This window comes from Epinephelus lanceolatus, chromosome 1 (genome assembly GCF_041903045.1).
Source record: "Epinephelus lanceolatus isolate andai-2023 chromosome 1, ASM4190304v1, whole genome shotgun sequence".
Classification (NCBI taxonomy): domain Eukaryota; kingdom Metazoa; phylum Chordata; class Actinopteri; order Perciformes; family Serranidae; genus Epinephelus; species Epinephelus lanceolatus.
Genome location: NC_135734.1, coordinates 21,638,066 through 21,659,689, shown reverse-complemented (window position 1 = coordinate 21,659,689; position 21,624 = coordinate 21,638,066). Strand labels below are relative to the sequence as shown.

Sequence of the window (21,624 nt, the reverse complement as noted above, 5' to 3'; positions counted from 1 at the left end):
ATGTATCTAGAATGTAAGTAAGAGTATAATTCAACCGTAACAAAGGGCCCTTGGCCAGAATCACCAGGGAAGTTTGATCATAACATATGGTATGTGTCTTAATCACTTATCTACCACAGCATCCCCCAAACCAGAGATTTTCTAACACAGTTTTTTTTTACTGTTTTACTAATGAGTTTCCTCCAGCTTCCAGGAATTTCCTTCTGACATCCTGGAAGCCTTAAATATCTCCTCACACTTTGCAAGTTCCTAGTAAATCTATAACTATCCTGTGCTTTCAATTATATTTTAAGGGAGTTTTCTTTTAATTAGAGAAGCAGCGTGTTGCGTTATTTTAAGAGAGATTTCTTTTAATTGGAGAAGCAGTGTGTTCTGTTATTTTACTGGTTAAGATCTATTTTTAAAAATAATGAGAACATCTCTAACAGAATGTGTTGGCAGGTAAGCAACTGTTGCGTCCTGTTTTCTTACCCATTGTTTACCTGTGGATGGTGTTGAGCCAGATGTGCCTGCATGCCGGTTTGCAGTACAGTGTTGCTCGGCTTTGCCGTGACAGATTTCACAAACAGCTGTAGTAACGCCAAGCCTCGCTTAATCTTTTTAATTATGAATTCAAGCAATCAAGAATACCTGCACATGTCAAAAAGTCAAAGCACAACAGGAAAGTAGTAAACAATAAAGAGACTCGCTGTTGCATTTCACTGCTCGTTAATGACTGCGATTTTGGCATCAGGCCATCATCAGAGCATAATGAAGAAATAAATATTCACACAGGGCTCGTTATTCCCACGCAGGTGAGGTTCAAAAAGTTCATTAACACAACTAGGCAGTCATGTGTCTTCTGTCTGATCATCAATAATGGCAGCCAGGTAAAAATCTAATCATGTGGACCCTCTAATATCAGGTAACGGTCACATTATTCACAATAAAGTTCACAAAATTACATGTAATTTCACAATTCATCACTTATGAATCTCCCTTTATCACTTGTGTATTATTATCACTCTGTCCATCCTCTCAGTTCGTCCAGAATTCGGTAAAAAGGCCTTCTCCCACTCTGCCACGTCAACCTGGAACATGCTAAAACAGGAACTGAAGCTGTCCGGCACGATTCCCTTCTGGGATTTTCAGCTCATTTTAAGAAACTTAGAGAATGTGTGGAGGAGTTTGTTCTTGTATACAGTTTTAAAACAACCTCTTTGACACTTTTCACTTACCACATCATTCTTTGTATAAATGCCCTGATGTTTTTGTGGCTTCACCAGATATCTCTTGAGAGTGAGACCCCGTGTCTCAATGAGATTAATAAAGCTTAAATAAAGAATACAATAGACAGACAAAGACAGTGAATGTGTCAGCCAAGTGCTATTTCGTGCCATTTGAGCATACTTAAAAAAACAATTACATGCCTAAAATATGCTGATTAAAATACTGGAGTTATTATGGCATAGTAAAAATCATCAAGTGATAAGATTGGAATTTGTTACTAATTAGATTTTTCTCCCGAATCCCCAATGCATTCAGATTGCAGCTGCTAGCCTAGTGTGGCAATATGGTTTGCCTTAGTTTGTTAGTTGGGGAACTCAGTTGTCCACACTGTGGAAAATTGTCTTCAGCTTCAGTACTCACAATATGAATTAAAAACAAGAACCTTGGAAATAATATAAATGTAACCATATTAAAACATGGCAATATTAAGGCACTTAGGGGCTAAGAGTTACAATTTATTTCCATTCCATTGCTATTACTAACTGAATTTGGTGTTGAGTCTCAACATGTTTTTGGCAGCGTGTCTAAAGCTAAACTAATTACAACAATACTCAGCTGCTAATGGTTCTCTATATCCATGTAGTTATGTACTCACGTTAAATTTGAGGTGATAGATTGGAGATGAAGGCAACAAACAAACAAAAGTTGGACTTCTGTAGTGAGCAAATAACTTTAACTATGCTACACTGGCCACAGTGGCTGAATAATTATAACCAATAAGCCAAATTTTGCCAATCTGGCATCATAAATGTAGCCAAATTTTGTCTTTTTGCAACAGATTTGACAGTTTCTTTCTGATTTGCTTATTTATTTATTTATTTAAAGCACTTCCAATTGTTTTTAGAAAAGTGTTATTAAAATAAAGTTATAATTATCAGTATTTATTAGTTACCCCTGGCAACAGTATGGGTAAGACTTTAGCAGATAGATATAACTACATCACTGAATAACTAGTTCATGCAGGCTGCATGAAGGTATACTGTTGTTAGAGTGCCATCTTTGATACAAATTGTCTGTGGGTCTGGTACATACTAAAAAGTGCCCTAGGTTCCTTTCCATTCTCTGGTGTTTTGCCCAAGGTAACTGTCAGTGCCTGCAGGGACACCTCCAGCCCCACTTGACTTCTCCAGTAAGCAGCAGCTGTTATTTTGGGAAATCTGCGTAGCTCTTTTTCCTCCCTATTCTGGGTGACAGGGGAGCTGTTTTAATTGATATGTATTGGTTTGTCCTAGTTGGCTGGTTTGTGTATGCTAATAGCAGATTACATGATTGCTGCGTCTTTCTCTAGGTGTGCCCTCATTTTGGCAAGAATTAGGATTTATTTCTCCTTTTAGTGCATGGCAGTGGCTCTCAGGTTACATTATTGTTATTCACCATTGGTTTTGGGAAACCTGTGGTGGCAGTCATGTGGATACCACCTGACATGTTCCACCCACTGTAACACTGTTGCAGACCAAGTAACACCCCCCCCCCCCCCCTCCCATGGCAACAGTACTCCCCAATGGCAGTGCCCCCCCAGCAGGATAATGCACCATGCCACACTACAAAAACTGTTTAGAAATGGCCTGTGGAGCGTGACAAAAAGCTCAAGGTGTCGACCTGGCTTCTAAATTTCCCAAGTCCCAATCTGCTCAAAGATTCTTGTGATGTGCCGGTACCCCAGATGTACCCCTAATCCAAGGTGGGGCCTCCTTGGATCAGACTTGGCTCTGACTTGTCGAGACATGGACACAGGATCTCTAGGAGTGTCCTGCAGTGTCTAGCACCAGTCCGTTGGTGGCAGCTCCATTTAGTCCAGTGGGTTGTGAGGTGGGTCAATGGCACGTGCCACAGATGCTCATTCAGATTGGGGTCTGGGGAATTTGGAGGCCAGGTTGACACTTTGAGGTCTTTGTCACATTCCTTGGACCATTCCTGAGCGATGTTTGTAGTGTGGCATGGTGCATTATCCTGCTGGGGGGCACTGCCATTGGAGACTACTGTTGCCATGAGGGGGGGGTACTTGGTCTGCAACGGTGTTTGAGTGTCAGGTTGTATCCACATGAATGTCAGAACCAAAGGTTTCCGGCAGTAAGGCAGTGAATGTTTTCTGTATTCTCAACCTTGCTGGGACTTTTCTGTGTTGGCTAAGATAGTTTCACTTCTGTTTGCATTGAGTGGGATCAGATGTGCCAGAATTACCAAACTGTTGTACTTAATTAATTTTAATGTGTTTAGATCACATTAATATTTCCAAGCGACATTATAAATAATTTTTGGATAAAATTAGGAATGCATGAACTAGTGGTGCTGGCGCCTGCAGCCGGCACGGGGATTTGTGTTGCTAATGTTATCTTGAACTTCTCTCAGTTCCTCTGAAAGTGAAGCCAAAAGTGACGGTAATGTGTCGTCACTGATGGATTGCTGTCTCCAACAGTAAGTTGCTTTTTGAGTTTCACATGCAAAAGCTTGGGCCAGCTTTGCTGATGTAAACACAAGTTTGTCTGTATTGAGTTTAAAGTGTTGCTGTCCACACCGTGCCAACATCTGCATTGCAAGCTTGACCACAATTTGATGTGTCTTGGGTCACTAAGTTTAAAATCTAATCGTACTGATTAGACCTGTCAGTTAATATGTCTCGATGTGATCTAATGATACTTCCTGTTGGAAGTCGATATAACCTTGTCCTGTGACAGGCCCTCGTCTGCCATTTCCTTTAGTCAAATGTAGACCAAAAGATAGACTGACAGATGGAGACATGCACCCAGGCAGCAGAGCGGATCTTCCCAAGATGAACAGTTTGAATGGCAAGGGAAGTGAGAGTCTTAAGAGAAGAGGCCCTGCAGGTACCTGACAGCAGTCAAATGAGTCCACAAAACAGAGAAAACTTGTTCTGCAGCTTGCCTTGTTAAGGCTGTGGGATATGTTCCGCTAAAGTGGACATGCAGGAATGAGCGACAGGCGGAAAAATAGTGAACTCTGAAAGTCATACACACACCAGGTCTGCTCGACAACAGACAGACAGACGGATCCATTTTGTTGAAATCCATTTTAATTTTTCCTAAACTCAGTTTTTCTTTTGATTGTTTTTTTTTTTTATTTTTATTCTGTTACTTATATTGCGATGCAGATCTTCATCCAATCCTGCAGTTAATATCTTGCCTGCCTTTGAATCCCTCCAGATTCCTGCGAGAGAGTCGTATCATCAATACTGGCTGCTGTAGCCAGTAGACTTTAAAGCATAACTCCACATGCACACATACAAACTGCAATAACTGAAACATATGAATGGTATGGTATTGCAGATGAGACTGCAGAGGTGACCCGCAGATGCCCCTCATTACTGTATTCAGTTATGCGAGAGAAGAGGCCAATATGGATCAACATGTACTGTTCTTCTAGAAAACAACCCATTTTGGCTTTAATGAAGTCTCGCGTCAGGCTCTCTTGAGAGTTGGAATGGAAAAAGCATGCTAATACAGTGTACTGTGGCACAGAGTGCATTGGTTTTGGCATGAATTGTGAATTACCAGTCATGCGATTTGTGTTTTCAGTCGAGGACCATTGATCACTGCGCTTAGTTTGAGATTGAACAAAGGTTTTGCTCGGCTGTGCCCTGTTAGAGTGACTATGTCAAGCTCATTAGCCTTTAATCATTTATAACCATTAGTGGTCAGACAGGGTTACATTTTGCGGGGTTGAGAGATGTTGAACAAATACACTCCATTTCAGCCCCCACCCTTTTGTTCATATTATTTTCCCCTCATGAATGATGGAGTGACAGATGACTTTAAAAGGCACATAGTAGCCTTGTCATGCCCCACGCACCACTGAATCAACTCGCAGCCCTACAACACACACGCATTGTGTGTACATGTACACGTCTACAAAAACTTCTTGGTTGTTACAGTTTCTTTTTTGGTTCCTGAAATGTGATTTGCTTGATCAGCTCTTCTTTCTTTCTAGCTGTTGAATTCATCCTTTTTTATTCTCTCTTTTTTAAGTACTCATGCTTATTTGCAGGCATGTGTATATTGCGTTTCTTATGTACACATGCAAACATTTCTAATGTAATGTAGGGGATCCAAATATTGAATGAATTAGTATGTATGAGAACTCAATTTTGTCTTTCTCTTTACTTTTTAAGGCATAAAAATATAATATTTATTTACGTAGGCCTTTGTTTTCCCAAGGGAACATATGCCATTGACGAAAGCCCTCCAACCTCTTTAATCTTGTGTGCTGTGATCCAGTTGCTGCCATGACAGCTCTTTAAAAAATATAATGCACAACAAAAAAATGGCATTCAAAACATGGTCAGGCATGGTCAACCGTGAGTCCGGAAGATTACATTTTACAACTTGATCTCATCCCTACTCGTCATATTTTGCCACTTGGGCAGAAGCCTCGGGTGTAACAAATGTGGGTGAAAGGGCAGCAGTGTGTTGCTAAAAAATATTTGGCTTTGAGGGACACAAATGCAGCAATCTATGTTTTTGTTTGTTGGTCTCGTACTCTGCTCTCCTGGGTCAAAGTCCAGTGTTTGTTGGGCCCATCCACCTCCTCCCCCACCCACATTCTTTAAACCGTATCGGTTGCTCTGAGCATCTAATAATAACATGTATGAATTTACATTAGAGTTGGTTAAAAGCCCAGTGAGTGTCTAAAACGGGACGCTGGGGACACTGACCAAGTGGTGTATTTTGACAACCAGAGAGTGAGACCAAGCTGCATTTTAGCTCCTTTCTGAACAGATCTTTTCGCTGGCAAATTACTAAGCATATAACCTGTTGACTCTTGGTCAGTCATGGAACATGCCCTGCACTACCTGGTCATTGAGGAACACAATATACATTATAAACTGAACGCTGAACACTGTAGGTTTATTGTTGCCTTTTTCCAGCTCCCTAAAACTCAACATATTGCTTTGATACTTGCTGACATACGTGTGACTTAAAGTGTAAAATTCATTGCGGTGAGTTAACATGTTAGGGAGTATTCATTTAGCCACTTCTGATATCTGTTTGAATAACTTTCATATTTTTAATTTGCTCATAGCAAAAATGACACCCGCTGTCTTCCAGATGTCCCACTTCAGACACTATTTTGAGTGTAGAAGTTCTTGAGTTATGATTGTTTTGTCAAACTACTTTTCCTTAATTTAATTTCACAATACTAAGATTATCTAAATATCAACTATACCACTATTTTCATGGTGTACCATTTGGTCTTGTCGGTTTTGGCGTCTCTGTCGGCTCTTTCAAAATAATTTCACCCGACTGCCATAATTTCTGTCAGTAAGTTTCGAAGGGCACAGATTCAATTTCAAGGTGTGGTGCGCTGCTTGATGCTATTGCCATATTTTAGGTTGTGCGTTTGTCCCCACAGAAATGTATTTTTCCAACTGTTAAGCACAGAAGCCACCTGGGGCAGTTGGCTACTTCTTTTAAAAACTAATAATTGTTGTTAAAAGCAGAATATCGACTGTGCAGACCTAAGCACAGTAGGTGTGATGGAGCTTTTGATTTTGCCGTATTGATGTAGTATTGACAATGTATTACAAACAATATTTTCTGGTAGTAGTACATCATACAATGCTGCAACATATTAACAGCATCACAATATGCCATCTTCTGCATTTATGTTTAAGCAGGTAATTCTCACATAACTAATGTCTTCGGTAGCTCATACAGAATTACAGTAGAGAACAGGTAAGGTCAGTTTAACTTGATTTAGTCAGCAACATGATGTAGTGCAGTCCTGATGTTATTATCATGTTAGTTTAATCTTCACTGGATGAGGACATACACACGCTGAAGAGGCATTTCCATGCCGAACCATAATTTACCTCACAATCCTTGTTTTCCCTTTACTTTAATGGCCCTTCTCTCCTTAACGACTCCTTGAAGATTCTCCTGTGAAAACATTTACATGCACACACACATACTCACACGTGCACTCATATGCACACCCATGCACATAGCAGTGTGTGCCGCTGTGAAGGGATTCTAACTCTATAACAGCCTGTGTCTCTCCGTCACATTAAAAAGCCAATTTCCTTTTAATAGCAACAACAGCTGGAGCAGACACGGCCTGTGTCTGCTGATGGAGCAAACAGCTCCAGAGCTGTCCTGCAGCTTAGGCCGGGCGCCTGCCTCATTACAGGAAAAGGATAGAGAGAGAGAGAGACTGTAGGAGGGAGGAGGGAAGAGGAGAAAGGATGTAGCTTGTGTACTCCGAAGCAGGTGTTAGACAAGTTTTTGTGTTGCTGGAGAGATGTTGAGCTGAAGAGAAAATATTGTTAATATCAGGCATGATGGAACGCTCAAGATCAGTTCCTTTATAGCACTGTTTTAACCATCTTACACTTACAAGTCAAACTTAATCACTCTGCCTCCCTCCTTTCCTTCCTCCCCTCCAGTGCACCTGGCTAAGTCCCAGGAGATGGCTAAATCTGCAAGAGTACCAGAGCAAGAAGCTGATGCAAGAGAGTGGCGTGGCCGTCCAACGCTTCTTTGTGGCCGACACCGCTTCTGAGGCCCTGGAGGCTGCAAAGAGACTCAGTGAGTAGAGCAGGGCTCCAGACTAACTTTTCCACAGGTAGCACTGGTGTTATCAAAGTCCTCATTTGGTCTCACCAGCACATAATTTGTTTGCACCCTTTTCTTGCTTTTTTGTTTTCAAATAACAAAAGCTGTGTGTCTAACGAAGGCAGCAGATTTTGCTGAAGTTGGAATAAACATCACAGTGGGGCTGCAGCTATCGATTCCTTTAGTAATCGAGTATTCTACTGAATATTCTGGCAATTAATCAAGTGATTGTATAAGAAATTCTGTGTTTTCATGAAATTACTTTAGCATAATTTAAGGACAATAGTAATATATAATATAGAAAATAAGAAAAGTCTCTGAAATTAGAGAAATGAGCTACAAATTTGTTTCCTTTTTTCGAAAGTCACAGCTGTCAACTCTCACGCTGATTGCAAATGACCAATTTCACACGCACTCACGCTATCAAAAATAATCAGTGTCGGGCAGTAGCGTCACTTCAAGTAGCGACGTTACGAATTTAACAACATTCATAGTAGCGTGGTGGTAACATCACTACTTTCTGAGTCAAATAGCTTTTCGGTAGTGAAATTAATTAATTGACAGTGTAGCGCAGTAGCGTCCATAAAAGTTACAAACACTCTTCCCCAAGAAAAACTCTTGAAATGCTGCGGTCTGTTTTTCTGCAGAGGTCTGGATAAAAGTAAGGATAAGAAAACTGAAGATAGGTAATGTGACTGACACCAGCGCCACACCGAGGCATGTAGACGATAGGGTTGTCACCAGTCCCGTAAAATACTGGAACGTCCCATATTGAAAAATAAAATGAACCATCCCTTACTGATTCAATACGGCACACTGGGAATGACATGAGAAATATTAAACCAAAAGAGTTTCACGAGACATAGCGGAGAAATATTAAATCAAGAGGAGAATGTCACATAATGGCAAGTCTGTCACTCAGTGTCATTGTTGCCATGGTTACGGAGACTCGGCTCAGGACCACTGTTAGCCCGCTCACTGACCCGCTGGCTGCTTAATAAAGTTATCCGAAGGTCCCTTTACGCCTGGATGTTAAACTTACGGAGCTTACGGATTCATAAAGCCTCACATGCGCTTATATCTCAGTTATTGTGGAGGTGGGCACACATGCATGAGCTTTGTTTACACTCCCACAGTGAGACATAAATCCACTCATTAGACCTGTCGATTAAAAAAAACGGCAGAGATGAAGTTCAGTTTTACAGACTGTCTCGCATCGGCCTGGTTCTCCAATAGCAAAGCTGTCATTATGCTCAACCATTACGCACGGCTGTGGCTATTAATAGCGCCTGTGCCACTAATTCATCACATGTAGGCTAGTCTTCGTTATAAAATGTCAGACAGATAATTGACGATTAACATATAGCTCTACAGCAGAGGTAACGTAAGCGGATTGTGTAACACAAATAAACATCTATGTGAAACATGGTGCGCTGTATAGCTGTACTGGATTTAATGAAAAAGCTTACTAAATGCTACTAAAAAGCCTCAAAGCAAATAATTTTCCTAGTAATCGAATTATTTGAGTTACTTGAGGAATCCTTTCAGCCCTACATTACAGTCCTCTACACTTGAGTCGCAGAAAACACAGCACATTTCCATATGCTGTTAGGAGTAGTAGTTACTGGATGTAACTTTAGTTGTATGAGCAGGAGAATTGCAAGAAGAGGAAGAGGGAGTGAGACGGTGTCTGGACGAATGCAAGAGATGTGACGAGTTTATCAAAGTTTGTAACAATGCACCGCATTGACAATTAGGGTTGGGATCCGAATCTGGTTCTTTTTTGGAACCGGGTCCAAAGTTCCGGTTCTGGAACCCGACCGAGCCCAACATTATTTAATTACTAAAGCACTGAGTTTGTGTCACACAGTTGTTATGGTTACAGGCTATTTAACAGGCTGGGCATGCGCTGTAGGTGCTCCGCGGAGAGGGAGACCTCCGTGTTTGAGACGGGAGTGGGTGGCAGGTGGTCCAAGACTTCCAGCGAGAGGAGCGGTAGAAACAAACAGCCAATGTGTGTCTGTGTGTGTTCTGTTCAGGTGTTGACATGTAAATAACAGTGCCCAAGCATTAATGCATATAAGTATTTTTTTTATTACATTGCTGTGGTTAATTTGAGGTAATAATGTTACTGTAGAAATCAGAGAATCACTTTTTGTTGTTATATATTCTCAGGGAGATGATACAAGCTCTAAATCTGAAATACACACCACACACAAATGTGTATTTTCATCTAATTGTACTGTGCAACAGTTAGAATAAAGTTTATGTATTTGTATGATTGCATTTGTGTTTATTATATACTTGTTTAAGTATAGCAAGTATAATGAATATAATGTAGGAATCGGTAAGAGGAATCGGTAAGGAATCGGACCGTTAAGAAGGCATCAGTAAGGAATCGGAATCGTTAAAATCCCAAAGTCCCAACCCTAGTGACAACACAGCCATTTCATACACCAAACATGTGTAACACGGTCCTGCACATTCAACCTCTGCTGGACCCATTCGTATAAGTCAGTCATCGCTCTGTTTGTCATTGTTAGTAGAGACTTTAGTCTGCAGTTTGCTCCATACATTTCACTGATTAACCAGAGAAGTATGCAGTAACATTGGGCTTCACGGTGTGCACGGATCATGAGCTAAGTGCCTGCAGGTGCATCAATATCATAATGATCATCACCCACCTGCATAAATGCAACCATGTGAAAATTTAACTCTTTATGACTTAAAACAGGAAATATCTGGTCAAAGAATTAAGTAAACAAGACCCAGAAAAGCAATCAATGCTAACTTGAGGTGCTTTACAGTTTACAGCACTTCATGCAGTATCAATGCTGCGAACACATTTGAGTCGGTGAGTATTGACGTTTCTCAGCCATATTTCAGCAGGGTTGATTTTAGATTAACTATGTGATGAATAAACTGATGAGTTTGCGTGCTAGTAATTGGCCCAGTGGCATGACCTTTATTTTAAACAATTATCAAATGTCATGTCTGCTGATCTCAGTCTCTTGACGACATGGTTATATGAGTGTTCTCGTGATTTTGCTCCAGCAACACCTGAAGTATGTTACAATAGGAAATTGTTTGTCCCTTAAGAATGTGGCCTCATATTGCTTCACTGCACAAGTATTCCACAGATTAACGTGTAAGATAAATCTTTATTTAGTGTCAATAGTTTGTTTTAACGTTTTGTAAACTGGGATTTGGTTGTAATTGCTGTATAATTTTACTGCTGTACACTGAAGCCTTAACAGTTGTATTTGTGCTGCATGGCTCTGTAGACCTGGTGCAGGACGTGCAAATGGCTGTGGTTAATCAGGGTTGAAGTTTTATCAAGTTTAATCACGTCTTTATGCTGTTTGCTTATATGCAGAAGCCTGCATTTTTTGAGCTTAGTGGTTGTGCCTGCTCGGTTTTTCATCACACACTCATCTGCGCTAATTTGTTTCTCAACCTCTCGTGTTTGGTTTCTCATGTTTCGCATGCTCTTTTGTTTTTCCTTTTTTTATATTAATGTATTTATTTTCTAATCCTTGGGTACAATTTTTATTATTGTCCCCACACTTACACAAAGCGAGGCAAGGAAGTGACTGAAACTCTAATTTTATTCTTGTTACACAAATCCTCACAAATACATTATACCCGCATGAACAGTGATAGTTTAACACACATTTGTATGCACCCACACATAGCTTTCTCTCCCATCCCTACACTCCCTGTTCTACTTTCTTCCCACACACAAAACTGCCCAACTTGCATCACATACAGTGTATAATTTCCACCCTCGGCTTTATATTTTATTCAGTGTCCTCTCCAACTACAGCAGTGGCTTTCTGATGAGTGCATCCAGGTTGGTTGTCAGCCAGCGAGGTGCCACTCTCGCTGCCTTTGGGCTCCAGCGCCTGGGGCACTGCTTTCAGGGGCCCTGGTTACGATGCAGACAAAGATAAACTGAATAGGCGGAAGAGGACATATATTTTCATGACAGTACCTATATTGCTTGGTAGGGGAGGAAATGGAGAGACAGGAAACTCGGTACGATGGCCTTACAATGGAGCAGACGGCTTAATAAAACCCAAGCCAGACTCAAGGGTTGATTTACTTATAACTCAGGATTTACGGTGCTGTATTAGATGCTAACAAGTCAGATTGCATTTGTCCATAGTTATGGCATAGTTATGGGGCTGTTTTGATGTTTAATCCTGGCATGTGAAAAGTGCAAGGCGAAAAAAAAGCATGTTTGGGTTATTGTACAACATATATTAGAGCATTCTATGTTGAACTGCATAATACTGTGTGCGTAGAGGGAAAGGAACTTCATACAAATGGTGGCTGGAAGTGATTTATCATTGCGGATTGTCCGCTGTGGTCGAGGTAATTGCATGACTGCGGTTCAGAAATGTTTTTATTGGCTTTTTCAACTAATATTTCCAGCACAGTAGCAGAGAACTTCCACTTTCTTTCACACTCTGTTGCTTTCCAGAACTGGACAAGACACGTGTTAAATAGCCGAGCATCAGGTCTTAATTAGCAGCAGAACATTCAAATGAACTTGAGTGTAAGTAAATTCCCAGCTAAATTGAAAACATGCGCCAACGCAAATGTTTGCAGCTCTGGCAGTAATTTGCGGTTGGCTTGGTAAATCAACCCTTCTGTTCCCCCAGTGTGCTTCAGAGCTGCTTTATCATCTCATCTCTATTTATGCACTAAGCTTTGGTCAGTGTCCTAGTATGTGTGTGTGTGTGTGTGTGTTTCTCACACTTTTTGTTTCCTTTGACTATTGCTGGCTCACTATTAAAGTGTGCAAGCGAGCATCTACTGACGCTTCATTTCTTCAGATACACACTGTGTATCTCTCACATGAATGTGTAGCTCATGCTTGGGCCATGGTAGGTCATACATGAATGTGATAGAGGATGAGAGAAAGTGGGGGATCAGTAACCTCTGCTGGGCTGAAATGCAAACTGAGACTGTCGAGCCCTGACTATTAGGGGGTGAGGGGGTGAAGCCTGCCCTGGATGGAGCTTTGCTTCATGGCTGTAGAAGACACAGAATTAGGGGAGTTGATTTTACTGATACCATTGCCGTTACCTATTCTGCTTATTGGTCTGAGTCTTTATCGATTCCCTTATTGATTCCAGATCAATTTTCTGTGCGGAAAAAAAGTAGGCCTACACGGGTGTTTAGTATAACTGCTTTATTATCTCTGATCCTGAACACAGTGTAGATAAAATGAGAAAATATTCGTACTGCATTCGTCTTCATTTAGGTTTTCTAGTCATAGAAAAAATGTGCCGAGTCTGCCTACGTGGCAGTAATGTTATTATAACATGATATTTACCCTCAGTAACAGATGTGCTGCCCGTTTTGTTAAACAGTGACACTTGTGCACAGAATGCCAAATACATGGCATTCCTGGCATTTAAGCCCAAGTTGTGTAGAAAGATGTTTCAGTATATCGCTGGTGTGTTTTACTTTACTTTAAATGATCATAATACAGACAGACATCACTGTTGTCATCTTTCCTTGTGAAACGAAGCAACGCTCTGGACTGTATCTTCCTCTTCGCCATGACTCCTTACTGTTGCAAGTTTCCAGCAGCGTAGATACATTAGTCTTCTGTCACTGTTTTGCAATGCTCAACTGTCAGAAAAATGTACCGCCATCAATAAATGGACTCAATAAGCTCGGAGTAGGGCTGCATGAAAGAAAAAATCATATTGTGATTATTTTGACAGATATTGGCGATTATGGTACGATTATGGTCGTGATTTTGGTGGGAATGGTAATTTTTGCATTTCATTTTCACTGAAAAAAATCTAAAAATTCATCTGTGTATGTAAAATGAATTCTAGGACGAGGCATCTCTGTAGCACCACAATGTTTCATTTATAATGGTAGGCTGTAACATATTTTACCTTTATCAAAAAATTGCAGCTCCTGTGTTCTGGATATTTCACTTAACCACATTGGGATTTCAGTAATATTTCGATTAATTGTGCAGCCTTTAGCTCGGAGGCATTCAGTTCCGATGATTAGGACAATTTGGAAGCAGTCCTCAACTGGAATCGGTTCTTGATCCCCTTCCCTACATGGAATACGGCTCTGTACAGGGGATACGGACGGTTGGTGTATCTGAGCTGACCAGGAACGACTGAAATGGATTTCTGTGAGGTGCTGATATCCTGCTGTGAGCCCCTGGTACCCCGCATACACAATAGAATGAACCAGTCAAGCATAGAAGCACAGACACAGATGAATGTCATGCGTAGGTTAAGCTTGTCCATATGAAAAACACAGACACTCACATACACACTTACACACATGCACACCAACCGGTATTCTCCTCTCCGCTACACTCACTTAACCATGAAGTGGTTAAGTTGACAGTTCAATTGCGGCTATGCTATATAGAAACTCTTCTCACTCCTCTCGTGTACTGTAGAGTGGTCCAACTCTCCTAAAGTGGGCACAGATTGATTTGTTCTATTACCGCTGAGGACAAATAGCTTAAAATCTTTCTCCTTCTCTATCAAAACTTAAAAAAAAAATATCCGACATGGACCATTGATTCCCTTTAACTTGAATGACAACTCAGGGGAGAGTTTACATTGTGGCAGATGGGTGACTCACAACCACCTAATGGCTCATGGAAAGTAGGGCCCCATACTGGGTGAGCCGTGCAGGGAGTTCTCACAAAGTCCAAAGTTTCTCTAATGTGTGCTCCACTGGGACACTGAGAGAATGGCTCTCTAACTTTTGTTGTCTGTCCAAAACCAATGACCCAGATCCACTAGTCTCATACCCAAGCTTTTAGTTTTTGTGTTGTGCGTCTGTGACAGTCCAAGGACCAAGCTGTAGTTTTAAAGACTAAACTTTCAAACCTTGAAGTTATATAGACCAAATTACGATGTTCATCTACAATAACATACGGAAGAAAACCCCAGGTCACTTATATAAAATCAAACAGTGCCTCAATTGATTCGTTTTTACCCACCTAACAAAAGGCCCACTTAAAGAAATTGCTATCCCTTTAGGTGTAAGCTATATTTATAATATTGTTACCACTTTACCTTGCTGTCAATCAGCCCTTTCTGACGGGGAACTGAAGCCATTATCTCAAAGCCACCAGACTCCACTTACAAAACTGTAATTTTAGTCCGCAGAAAACAGGATTTCCTGGTCTACCGTTGCCTCGATTGGTTAATGTGTAAGGTAAAGTGGAGAAAACGTGCTGGTAGATTTGGTCTCTCAAATTATAACAAAGCAACACAGCATATAAATTAAGCACAGCAGAAATGTCAGATAGCACAAGCCCTTTTTAGATAGGAGTTGTGCAAATTTGCAGGAAAGCCCAATCAGTCTTTTTTCAGCATTGGCAATATAAAAACAAAATCGGGGAGTGCGGCAAAATGCTGCCTACCTACTTTTGTTTATACAGAATGTGCCTTTTTCGGGGCAATGGGGGGTGTGAGCAAGTAACAAAACATGTAGCTCAGCGTGTGACGTAAACAGTGACGTGGGAGGGAAGCCGCGGCTGGTCAGCGATTCTCTCGTAAGTTGCCCGTTCTTCACTGTCCCCATCATCTGACGGTTAATGCTCTCTTCGTTATCCAGGGCAAGGAGGGTGCACAATTCCTTGTCTCCCCAGTTGCTCATCTTTACAGTGTCTGTCAGATTTGCGTTTCCCTCTTTCTACTAGCTGCTCGCTAATTCCTGCTATCAGCTGTTTCCTGTTTATCCACTGCCAGTGGGTCGCACATGCGGCGTCATCAACAGCTCCTCCCACAAGTCTTCAACAGCCCCTCCCGGCCGCCTCGGTCTGTTTAAACTAAAAGGGTTCCGCCAATATGACTACCCTACGAGGCGAAAATTGGGCACCTCAGATCAACTTGCCAATCCGGCTCTGTGTGTCTAAACGCTTGCAGCTTGCCAGCAAAACGGCCCAACATTCATGGAAAATCTGGCAGTGTAAAAGGGGCTAATGTGTCTTTTCCCAAATGTTTACCATATTATTTTATTTATCCATGGGTGTGAACTGCAGTACTCTTTTACTTAAGCACTCTCAATCAAGTCATTGGTTGTATATAAGCCTGATGAAGCACTGAGCACAATGTGCTAACAAAAAATTCTTGATATTATACTGTATATTTCAATGGGCTCAGTTGTGGGCTACCGTAAACATTTGTAGCTTCATTTCTCTGACCTCTTTAAGGTCACATTTTAGGAAGCACATAAATAGGAAGTGCTGCTGAAAGTTCACTGCAACATACCGTAGTAGCATCCCATTACAAACATCAATTATTGATTCTGCCAGGGACACGTGCACTTTTACTTACACCCATTTACTGCTGAAGAGCATAGTACATTTTTGAAAGCATCAATAAGTATCGTCTCACGCTATGAACAGACAAAAAGGAATGGATACTGAATGCCTAAAAATCTGTTGAGAGACAGTAAACATCCACAAATGTAACAAATTATCAAATGTGGATAAGAGTGTTAAATATTTCAATCAAAACATTTAGATATTAGGTAATGTTATAGAGCGTATCACTGTGATGTGTGCTAACAACATCAATCACATTTGCATAGACATAGAAACAGGAAACTGTAGCCCCTTTTACACTGCCAGATTTTCCGCAAATGTTGGGCCGTTTTGTTGGCAAGCTTCAAATGTTTAGACACACAGAGCTGGATTGGCGAGTTGATCTGAGGTGCCCAATTTGCGCCTCGTAGGGTAGTCATATTGGCGAAACCCTTTTAGTTTAAACAGACCGAGGCAGCCAGGAGGGGCTGTTGAAGACTTGTAGAAGGAGCTGTTGATGACGCCGTACGTGCGACCCACTGGCGGTGGATAAACAGGAAACAGCTGATAGCAGGAATTAGTGAGCAGGTAGTAGCAAGAGAGAAACACAAACCTGACAAACACTGTAAAGATGAGCAACTGGGGAGACAAGGAATTGCGCACCCTCCTTGCCCTGGCAAACGAAGAGGCCATTAACCGTCAGATGACGGGGACGGTGAAGGACGGGCCAACTTACAAGAGAATCGCAGAAGGACTGACAAGCCGCGGCTTCCCTCCCATGTCACTGTTTATGTCACACGCTGAGCTACACCTTTTCTTACTTGCTCACACCCCCCATTGCCCCCCATGCAGCATTTTGTCGCACACCCGGATTTTGTTTTTATGCTGAAAAAAGACTGATTGGGCTTTCCTGCAAATTTGCACAACTCAATCTAAAAAGGGTAATTGTCAATCCATGTCAATGTGGAAAAAGATGTTAAGCCCTCTGCATACCTACCTTGAGGTGTGCAAGAGAGTAATACTGGTTGGGAAATGGAGCAAAAACTTCTTGCAGTAAATCACCTGAAGAGCTGTGTGGCACTTCATGCATCACTACTACTTGGTGACACGATTCAAAGAACCCCATCTTTGAAAAACTTGTCAGTATACAGATTTGGAAGTGGTCTTCTTTGGCAGATCCCCTTCTGCACTGCCTCAATATGTTATCAATAACGGTATATAGCTTCAGTTAATGCAAGCCTAAATTGCCTTTCCATTTGCAGTGATGTGAGCACACTCCTATACACAGATGTAGACTGTATATATGCAGGTATTTCTACACAGACCTGGTTGCTATCTACCCATTTTGAGTTTGAGATATCAAAGCAAGTCCAGTAATGAATATAGATTTTGTCTTTTCTTCTGAAGCACAAATGCACAGCCATGCACAAGCACACAAATATACACATACCTGTGTCCTGCTACAGCCAAAGAGAATGTGATTATGCAGTCCACTTTGTGTGTCGCCACCCGCTTGACAGATGCATCTGTTGAGCAAATCTTGATGGATTTTCAGTCTGAATTTTAAATCAAAACCACATTTTCCCTCCCCTTCCTTGCTGCGAGAGCCCTTCATGTCTGTCATGCCTCCTGCCTCCCCCAGCAATCATTCATTGACAAAGCGGCGATGGAAGAAAACATTGCTTTGGATTCTTATCTTTGCCGCATGTTGAGCCTGTGTGATGAATGGGAGCAACATATACTCGTGTATGTGTACACCTCATATGGGATGAGTACAGAATATGTTGTCTTTCTTCACCTTCATCTTCCTGACTTTCCTTTGACAAATTGTGTTGTGATTACATTTTGTGAATCTTTCTGTGTCTCCTCTCTCCATCTTGTGTTCAGTTTTTAAAGTTGCCTTAATTTCTCTCACTCCGAGTTCTCATTCACCTCAGTCTACCTCTGCCTCTCTTTTTCACTTTGTGCTTAGCGCAGCCTCACTGCCAGAATGACGATTAACAGAGGTGGGAAGCATTTTAATTTATTTCACTCTGCTATGAATATTCAGTGTAAACAGTGCAGTTTTTATGCATGGCTGTCAAATCTCGTGTGTGCTTATTAGAGGGATAGTTAGTTTGATATGTTGGCTTACTGAATAATAGCGAGCTACCTTGACATAAGCCAACTTATTGATGAGGCAGATGTTTGTGTGTGTATGTGTGTTTGCAGGCGTGCAGATTTGGTTATGCTTGTGCTTTTTGTGATGGTGTACAAGGGAAAGAAAGAGACTTCCTCATCTGACAAATGCGTCTCCATCAGTTTCAATCTGCCACGCTTTGCTGTCTTAAGATAACATGCTTGAAAGTACTCAAAATACAGTTGGCAGAGGTAAACATCAGTTCCTGCACTGCAGACATATACCATTTTGTTGGCCATGCTATTATATATAATGGTTTGGAAAGGTGAGGGGCTCTTTTTTGGCTACTAGGGATCTTCAGAAGCCCTTAAAATCAAGTCAATGAGGCTGTGCCTCAGATGATGTGTAAATAAAAGTAGCTCATGGCCAAGGACACTGTTGTTGTGTGTATCTTAAAGTGATTGTTTTCGGTCTGCTCATTTAGTCTTCTGCTCTCTGTGGCAGCTCAGACCCCCTCTATGCCTCTGGCCTGTGATCTGCAAAGTGAGACAGATCTTATTGTATCTTTTTGTACTGCGTCATGTCTGCTGTTAGAGTTAGTGCCACTCTTCTCAGGGTGACCCGGGCCTTTGGAGTTAGTTTCAGAGTACTCTATTTGCACATCAGTATTTGTTTGATGTATAGAGTAATCACTGCCCAACTGTGTGATATGTGACGATGTCTTTTCTGTTTTTCTTTAGTATTTAAAACATAAAAATCTTATTTTGTGTCAAGCTACACACACAGTGTTTTGCTTTGCACAACAGAGTCGCACTGTTTTGGTGTCGGTGTGAGTTTGTTGGGACAGTTTAATGGCTCTGTGTCAGATGTTAGCCACTGATGCTGTGATAACTTAAGCTATCTGGACAGGCGTTGAACTGACAAGGACGAGAGCAGCTCTGGAGACAGTCCTTCAGCAATGTGACTAACCTATGTAAAGGCAGCAACAGAAAGTTTGCCTTATTTATTTAACTTGTTAAGTTTAAATTTATGGCTAAATCAAGCCTGGTTGTTCAGTAAATTAATTTCAAACTGCATTCATATTCTTACATTATTTATTTATTTATTGTTTTGGTGAGTACTCGAGTATTGTATAATATTTTGATGCAAGTACTCAAATATTGAGAAAAGAAGATCCCACACACTGCTCTTGTTTAGTATCATAAGGTGCTGCTGGACGTTTTGTCAAGAATAAAAATACTGTTGAGGATGGTCCAGAGTGACCAAAACACTAGTATAATTAATAAATTGTGAGGCTGAGCAACAGCAGTATGTGGGATCTTGTTTTTTCAAGACTCAAGTGATACTTTCCAACACACCTGTATCTAAGACAATTGAGTGTGCGAATATCTCCTTTTAAAAAAGTACTAGAATATGGTAATGATGTCAAATGCCAATCTCTAATGATAATATCAGTACACATTTTATTAAAAAATGGCATTGGATCTTCACAAATAGATCTTCAAATGATCAATATGTCCTGTATCATCCAGCTTGAAGTCAGAGGTGCACAGCGAACCATTACTGCTTTAAAGTAAAGCGTGAGGAGATTGCAACAACCTGCAGCGAAACGGCAGAAGAGTGGAGTCATGCACCAGTAGACTTAGGGTTGGGTGAGATAATTTGATCTTGCCCTTCATGAAATCCAGTGGTATGGGTTTCCCATTGTGCACTGAGGTGCAGAGGAGACTCCCTGAACAGCTGCTGGATGGACTCCCAGACACATCCACTGCGTTTCCCCATCACTAACCGTGTGGAGAGACATGGGATATACCAGACACAGAGCCAAGGGCATGTTGGAAGGACTTAGTGGTGTAGAGGGCCAGAGCAGCAGTAACTGTGACAGCAACTGGGAGGACAGTGAGGAAGTTCCCTGCCATAAAATCCTGCATATTTGTGCTTTGGTGTGCAGGGAAGAGTACACCTTTTTCTAACGCTCTACTTACTACAGGTAGAGGAACAGTGTTCATGGCAGGTACTGTATGTGAACTTCAGTGTAGAAGTGCATGAAATGACACGTTATGGTGAATGTAACTAAAAAAGTGTACATTTGACTCTGAATCACTGTTTGAACTGGAATTTGCTTTGATCTAAATTGTTCAGTTCTCATTAGTGGTGATGCATTCGAATGGTTTAGTTATTAGTACAGGGTGCGAAATAAACTGCTTAAATCACATACAGTACGACACGCATGCTCACACTTGGTCTGCCTGCACATTTGTTTTGCTGGTGATATCAACGGTTCAGCTTTCTCTGGCAGGGTGCAGAGAAGCATTTACACCTCCGACTGGGCCTGGCTCTGGTTTATTAGATCATCTAGAGAGAACCATATGCCTCTCCGCTAACCCAACACACTGTCTAGCCTGTACCATCTGTCATAGAAACACTCCTCCCCCACACGGGCAACACCACAAGCCGTTCTGAGGTTCCTTATTCATGCGTGACGTTTGCTTCTCACCCGAGTCCTCCCTCACACTCCTCCAACCTGACTGGCCTGTGTGCCAGTGGAGATGCTGAGCTATGCTTTCTCAGTTTATTTAGTCACATCTGCTTTTGTTTAATGTGCTGTTTCTATATTACAGGATTGAGAGATCTTTGACCACGAATATGGCAGCTGGAAGGCCCCCTGTTTGTTGTGGGTGGAGACATTTTTAAGCACTGATGTGTACAAGTATTTAAAGATAGACACAGTGTTTTACTCAACATGTGCTTTAGAGCTGTCATATTTCATTTGGAACTATAACTTCCATTCAAGCATGGAAAAACAAGTAAGGTAGGCAGGTAGCAACGATCACGTAAGTGAACAAAACAACATCAATGTTACAGCATAGTTTAGGAGTAGACTACATCAGCTGTATTTGAATTAATTTGTAAGAATTGTGTGTTAGTTTTCATTCATTCAAACATGATTAAAAAGTGACAGCTCTAATGTCAGCCCCTCCAGGATGTTATGATGCTACAGTTAATGCAAATTTAGCCAATCCATGTGACCTTGCGATTTTGTCCAATCACCACAACTTTACTGCAAATTTGACTATTTAAAACGAGTAAAAACTTCCTTGTAGAGTACTCCTTGCCCCTCCTTCCTGTTTATCATGAGACTACATGCTGTGCCTGTGACAGAGTCATACCCACAGTGACAGAGATAACTGTCAGCATCACAGTGGTAATGTAACCCAGGGTTTATAAATGGGTATATTCATTTGTTTAATGACAGAGTTAAGCTGTGTTGGTGTTGGTCTGAGGTTGTTGGGACCGTTTAACAGCTCAGTGTTGGATTATAGCTGCTGCTGTGTTAGCTAGTGATAACGAGGCAG

General features: G+C 41.3%; 1 protein-coding gene across 1 annotated transcript in view; it reads left to right on the top strand.

Moving 5' to 3' along the window:
- The window catches only part of suclg2 (succinate-CoA ligase GDP-forming subunit beta), a 134,174-nt gene that overhangs the window by 22,642 nt on the left and 89,908 nt on the right, over window positions 1-21,624 (top strand). The window contains exon 2 of the mRNA XM_033627189.2: window positions 7,670-7,811. Coding sequence (XP_033483080.1) covers window positions 7,670-7,811 — 142 coding nt within the window. The remainder of the gene's footprint in view (window positions 1-7,669; window positions 7,812-21,624) is intronic.